Genomic DNA, 6,622 nt, shown 5'->3' on the forward strand with positions numbered 1-6,622 from the left:
GGCCCACATGAGTAAGTTTGTTTTAGATGTCTCTGAATTAGTGGTTAAGGAGTGTAGGATCACTATGCTAATCAAAGAAATGGACATCCTTAAATTTATGACGCACACTTACCAGATTGAGGAAGAAAATATGAAGGAGAAAGAAAGGGAGACTAAGAGGGCTAGAACATGTAACTTTGACTATTCTTAGTAGAAGTTGGGTGGTGGTAATTGATCTCAATTTCATCATAGGTCTCCAGCTCTAATCTCATCCTATGCTAGTGCCCAGTACCTAAGTTTAGATACGAGTATCAGGATAGAACCCCAAGCTCTAATTCTTAAGGTAGTATTAATAGTGGACGTACTTTCCCAATTTGCAAAAAGTGTGGTAAGAACAACTAAGGAGAGTTTATGTCCACCAGCGGTGGCTGTTTTGGATATGGTAAGCCAAGTCACAAGTTGAGGTATTTCCTAATGGTCTCACAAATTCACGAGCAGACTTAGTCTACTTTGTCAGTAGCTCCAACAGGTCATACTCAGCAGTGTGCCTTATATAGTATAGATGTTATATTTTATGCTTTACATACACGGTAGGATCAAGAAGGTTCCCCTAATGTAGTCACTGGTACATTATGAGTCTTTCACTTTTATGTATATGCCCTACTATATCCCGGGTCCATACTTTCCTTCATGATTCCTTATATTGCAGTATATTTTAGTGTCAGTCCCGACACCCTTTCAAAACCTTTCTTAATCTCTACTCCTATTAGTGACTCAGTTATAGCTAAAATAGGTATATCAAAATTTCCTAGTCATAGTTTCCTTTAAAATATCTTTTATTGATCTAGTAGAGTTAGATATGACCAATTTTGATGTTATTCTTTGCATGGATAGGTTGTATTCCTATTATGCCATAGTGGACTAAAAAAAAAAAGCCATTAATTTTCAATTTCCTAATGAGCTAGTCTTAGAATGGAAGGGTAGTACTTCAATGCTATAGTTTGGTTTGCCTTTTAGTTTAAAGCCAAAGCAATGATCTCTAATGGTTACATCTGTCATCTTTGGGTAAAGTATTTGAGGTTCTAAACCCTAACTATTTAGTTAGTTCTAGTTATGAATGTTTTTCTAGAGGTTTTCCCTGAAGATCTTCCTAGAGTCCCTCTCAAGTGGAAGATACACTTTGGAATAGACATTTTTTCATATACCCAGCCTATCTCAATTCCTCCATGTAGAATAGCTCCAGTCGAGCTTATGAAATTAAAGGAGCAGTTAAAAGACCTTTAAGATAAAGGGTTTATCAGATCTAGAATCTTTACATGGGATTCCCCAATTCTTTATGTGCGTAAAAAGATGGTTCCCTCAAAATATGCATCAATTACCATCAGTTGAACAAATTCACAATCAAGAATAAGTATTATATCCCTAGGATTGATGACTTATTTATTAGGGTGACAATTGTTTCTCATCGATAAACCTCAAATCTAGCTATCATCAACTTAGAGTCAGAGAATGTAATATTTTAGAGACAACTATTAAAACTCGGTATGGTCATTTTGAATTTCACTACTAGAAATTACCCCTATGGTGACGGTGACAAAACCGTTGCAATAGAAAAAAAAATCATTGACATAGCTCTACCACAATAGTTCAGCAAGTGTCCTATAGGTGGGCGTTGTGATAGGTCTATGGCAACGGTTTATGCAAAGGTTGTTTGAACTATCGCCATAGGTCAAGCTATGGCAACGGTTTCAGACAATCATCACCATAGCTTGACCTATGGCGACGGTTATGTTTTGATTTATGGAGAGGCCTATTTCATCTATTGCAATGGTTACTAACAATTGCAATAGAATCTATTGCAATGACATTAAACCGTTGCAACATCTATTGCGACACTTTTGTTATTCTGTTGCAACGCTTTTCATTACTTATTGGGACGCCTATTTTTATCTATTGCAATGATTACTAACCGTTGCAATAGATTCTATTGCAATAATATTCTATTACAACGAGATTAAACTGTTGCAATAGCATCTATTACGACGCTTTTGTTATTCTATTGCAACGATTTTTGACTACCTATTGCAATGGTTTATTGATCTATTGCAACGATTGTTGCCACATGTTATTAAATTGAAACGATTTATATAAATAGCCACTCATATTAATGTAAATTTTTATTTACATACATAATAAATTATAACACAATATATACAAACCATAAAACAAAATCATTCATTAATAATCTCATAATTCAAAATATGCAACAATCTAGTAATTTAAATCAAAAAGCAAAATGTAATCAAGTCCATCAATATCATCGCATATATTAGAACCTTCATCATCATTGATTGGATAGTGTGTATTTCTTGAGCAAGCACTTTCTCCATGGAAAGTGTTTTTGGTGTAACTAGCAAGAAATCCTCTAGAAAGCAAGTGATCCTCCATCACATCTCTATAATACCAATACTGATTCTTGCAATCTCTATAAGGACATAATATCTCATTTTCTTGAGGAGCTCATTCAAATGCCTTTTCAAGAAAATATTTCACTCCACGCTCGAACTCATCAGACCATATTAAACAATTCATCCAACTTCTATCTTCACTATCCATTAAAATCCTACATAACACAAGAAAATCACCAAAATTATGATTCATGCAAAGCTAAAATATGAACATTGCCAACCACATGAAACGAGCAGCCCAAGAAACTTGCACAAAAATTTTAACAAGTTTAATAAACATAAGCAAACTATGCAACACAACAGATATAATGGATGAACATCTAATGGAAAAGAAAAAGTGAAGAACTAAAGCTATATTGGCCAAGAATGTAGAAGACAAGATAAGTCGGTGCCAAGAAGATTTATCATGCATGACGCTACTTAAATGCTCCTCATACCACTGAAGATTTTGCATGTTCATGTGACCCTGGAAGCAAGGAATTCCCTTATCACAGTTCATGTCTAAACTTTAGACCAAGTATTTATCATCCTAGTTCAATACTAGTGTACTAGAAATGGAGGCCAACTCATTAGAGACATGTCACGACCTCTTTCATAATGACTTTAATTGTATAAGTAAACAACAAATCCGAGAATACAATTTGGAAAAGAGGTAAAAAGATAAAGTATGTATGCAAAAGAGCATTGTATGTGTGGAAAAATGAGCAATTCTGGAACCCAGGTATTTGATTAATTTTGGAATTAGAAGTGAGATTGGATCTCACTGGACAGTCCTCATGCAAGCTCTTGAGAATCGAGCTGACTGTCCACTTGAGCTTCTCAAGATAACCGCTGTTGGAACATCTAAACAAGTGGTTGAAGAAACAGGGAAAAGAGGTTGTTTTCTATAAACCCTCAACACAACAATTTATTACAAGAACAACAACAACATACTCAGTGTAGTTCCATAATTGGAGTCAGAAAATGTGGATGTACGCAGACCTTAGCTAGTTACCTTACCTCAACCGAGGTAAAGAGGTTGTTTTTGATATACTCTCAACACTACAATTTCTTATAGGAAGAACAACAACATACTCAGTATAGTTCCACAAGTGGATTCCGAAAGGATGGATATACGTAGACCTTACCTAGTTACCTCACCTCTCTGCTGGGGTAAAGAGGTTGTTTTCGCTAGACCCTCAACACTACAATTTATTACAAGAACAACAAAAACCATAATTCAAGATGGTATCAATGTATTTTTAAGTAGTTATTGCCTCATAAAGGTGTTCTGCAGAATCAACAAGTCTTTGCCTTAAGGTAGAAGCAAATGAAGCTTTGTGCAGCAAGCATCTAGCATTGCTTTTAAACACCAACTAAATGACTTCCCGTTTTCATGGTGTTTCATTCTCTCATCATGTTAAAAATAAATTCGTTGATGAAAATGTTATAAACATAAAGATATTAGGGGAAATGAGAAATGTAGCATGTGTTACTGATCTCTTATTCCTGGCACTCCGAAGAAGCAACTACATTCCCCCCTACCCCACCCACCCACCCCCTCCTTCTCGTCAGTATAAAGGAGTAACGAATTAAAGGGAGAGAAAAATCTTAAGCAGGTGCACACTCGAGAGGGAGAATATGATGTGAGATATTTACCTCCTTCAATGAGTGCAACATTTCTCAACGAAAAGGCAAGCTGAAAACTTTACACTAGAGCTTTGTGGTATGATTTCTGCACAAGTACATATGTAAAGACAAAAAGGGAAACAAAAATCTTAGGAATTCCAAAGGAATATTATATTACATAGATATAGTTACAAAAACAAGGAAAAGTAACTATAAAGAAAGGAACCACTAAAAGAATTTTTTTTTGTAGATCTTTACAATTATGAATATTCTAGACACTAATATTTCATTTAGTATCGTGAGCAAATAACGTGGCAGCAAACAAGTATTTAGATCAAATATAACAGTCATAGAACGAACCAATTACCTTTGCTCTAGAAAATAGTAAGACCATACTAAATGTATGAGCAATGGCTTCATAATTCTCAGGCATATTTTCAGGAGAAATAGATTGTACCCATAGCGAGGAGAAAAAGAGTATGATTTGGTGGTTGTTGAGTCTCAGAGAAATAGGACCCTGAAGATCATGAGGAAATAAGTTTCACTACTTGGTGAAGTCAAATAAAACACACTCAAATAGAAAAAATCAGCTGCTGAAGAAATAGTAAACAATCTTAATACTACATTGTATAGCTCTCTAAGTGAAAGATGCGTTCTATACAACAGCTGTGAAACCAGAAATATTATTTCATAATGAATGTTGAAGTCAAATGCCAACATATCCATGTATGGGTGTTGTAAATAGATCGATGTTTAAGTGGATGTACAATTTTAAAAAGAGTAGAAACATTTTCATGCAATCCGAATCAATGTTTGAAATCTAATGCCCAACATATCCAATTTACGAGTGTCGCCAATATATGGGGATGATGTAGAAATTAAAACAATATAAATAGAAGTTGTCTCAAAAGGCTTACAATTTTGTGAAATTCATTCAGATTTAAGAAATAATATAATATGACAGAAGCAAACGATTCAAATACAAAGACACCAACTAATTAGTATGAAGGCTTTATCAAGCGTATGCAGCAAAACAAGCTATTGATCAAAGATGAAGATGTTCAAGCGGCAGACCATTTTATAGTCTAAGTAATTTATTTGCCAAGGATGTGAGCAAAGGGTCAAACGCTCGAGTTGTAAAAGAGTAACAGGTGTGATGTCCGATGATTTGAAGCTAGTAGAATGGATCATACTAACGAATCTAAGAGTAATAGCTATATCTACTAAGATGGTGAAGATGGTTACAGAACCTACCACTTCACTACTTGGTTTGTTTGCAGACTCTTCAACATATGCAGGAGACCCTCCCACGCTATATGTTGACTTTATTCTATTGAGAATCCCACTATTATTACCTTTCTGTTCTATTTTAAGATTACCCTTCTCGAGTGACGAAGACCTTTGTGAAGAAGACCTTTAATCTCTCAGCTTTCCAAGAAGAGCAGCCGAAGAAGAGAAGAAAAAAACAGTTCTAGAGAGTGCTCTTGAAAAATCTGCTGCCTTAGGCCGGTTTCCTCCGATACCTTCTGAGGGGAAACAGAAGATGGAACAAGGATAACAGAAAAGATTCGGTGAGCTCCAACGCGCGTTTCATAATCAGGGTGGACCATAACAGGGAGTAACTGATGAAATAAAGCCTCCGGGAATGCTAAACAAAAAGAGAAGTCAGATTCTTAACTCAATATGAAAAGAACAGTCTAATAAATTCAAATGACAATCAGCCTTACTTTGTTTTGGTACGATAAATTTGGCATAGAAGCTATGATTTGAGAAGCACGGTAAACAACATCAATAGTAGTTCTTTCTACCTCTTGGATACTTGTGATGTTCTCTAACATTACTGCCATCACATCAAGAATCGGACCTGCATCTCCAACCTAAGAGTGAAGAAAATAAATAATCATCACTTCCAAACGCCCATCAATAACAAGAAGTTTGATTAATATTTAGTCCTATAAAAAAGAGACTTTTGATTCCTGTTTCAATTTCTAACTAAGCAGCTTCCGACCAATTTACCTAGAATGAAACTTATTTGATATTCAAATCCAATGACAGATTAATCGCATCTTATTTGATAACTCCACAAGGCACTCATCCACTGATTCCTGGAAAAGTCAGTTCCATTTTATTAACTCGGCTCCCATCTTTGCGTCATCAAGAGTATGATGTATACTTTTCCATAAGTGCCTCATGATATCAGTTATTGCAATGACTAGAGCCATAGAATTTACTTCCATGATTTTCATAGCGACCAAATTACTTTCAATCCTTGTCAACACATGGCAACTTTTTTTTTACATACCAACATTTCTCATCTAACCAAGGATGTTTTGTGCAGTGATTCTCAAATCTGGGTAAGATGCAAATGCTTCAACAATATGGGTCAAGAAGATAGAAGCATGCTCTAGACACAAGCACCAATAGATGACATTAAAGAAACAAAGTGACGTTTGACCAAAGTAAGGAGGGGTTCGTAAAGAGGATATATCTTCCTGAAATGGAAGAATAGATTTACCTTTGCATCATTATACTGAAGGAGATTCATCAAAAGAGGAACAACTTCCATG

At 35.3% G+C, this 6,622-nt stretch overlaps 1 protein-coding gene across 3 annotated transcripts; it reads right to left on the reverse strand.

Moving 5' to 3' along the window:
• Positions 1 to 4,375: 4,375 nt before the first annotated feature.
• On the reverse strand, positions 4,376 to 6,622 carry LOC107842078. 3 transcript variants are annotated; one of them, XR_007044852.1, is made up of 4 exons: positions 6,571 to 6,622; positions 5,783 to 5,932; positions 5,310 to 5,703; positions 4,376 to 4,572 (listed from the first exon to the last, which is right to left on the reverse strand). XR_007044852.1 is itself a non-coding variant. In XM_047396827.1 (3 exons), the coding sequence occupies exons 1-3, from the start codon at positions 6,598 to 6,600 to the stop codon at positions 4,390 to 4,392; spliced, it is 363 nt and encodes a 120-aa protein (XP_047252783.1). In that variant the 5' UTR covers positions 6,601 to 6,616; the 3' UTR covers positions 4,376 to 4,389. The 3 variants fall into 3 exon arrangements, 2 of the variants coding, with proteins under 2 accessions (XP_047252783.1, XP_047252784.1); XM_047396827.1 differs by lacking the exon at positions 5,310 to 5,703 and having other exon boundaries at positions 6,571 to 6,616; XM_047396828.1 differs by lacking the exon at positions 4,376 to 4,572 and having other exon boundaries at positions 4,581 to 5,703; positions 6,571 to 6,616.

The sequence above is a fragment of the Capsicum annuum genome, chromosome 9, assembly GCF_002878395.1.
Source record: "Capsicum annuum cultivar UCD-10X-F1 chromosome 9, UCD10Xv1.1, whole genome shotgun sequence".
NCBI classification, from domain to species: Eukaryota; Viridiplantae; Streptophyta; class Magnoliopsida; order Solanales; family Solanaceae; genus Capsicum; species Capsicum annuum.

Excerpts from the sequence above, each read along its gene's own strand:
- LOC107842078 (XM_047396827.1), bottom strand. The coding sequence starts at position 6,600 with ATGAATCTCCTTCAGTATAATGATGCAAAG. Across the intron at positions 5,933-6,570 it reads TTCAGTATAATGATGCAAAG|GTTGGAGATGCAGGTCCGAT; the intron begins GTAAATCTATTC and ends CTTCACTCTTAG. Across the intron at positions 4,573-5,782 it reads ATTTATCGTACCAAAACAAA|GGTCCTATTTCTCTGAGACT; the intron begins GTAAGGCTGATT and ends CATGATCTTCAG.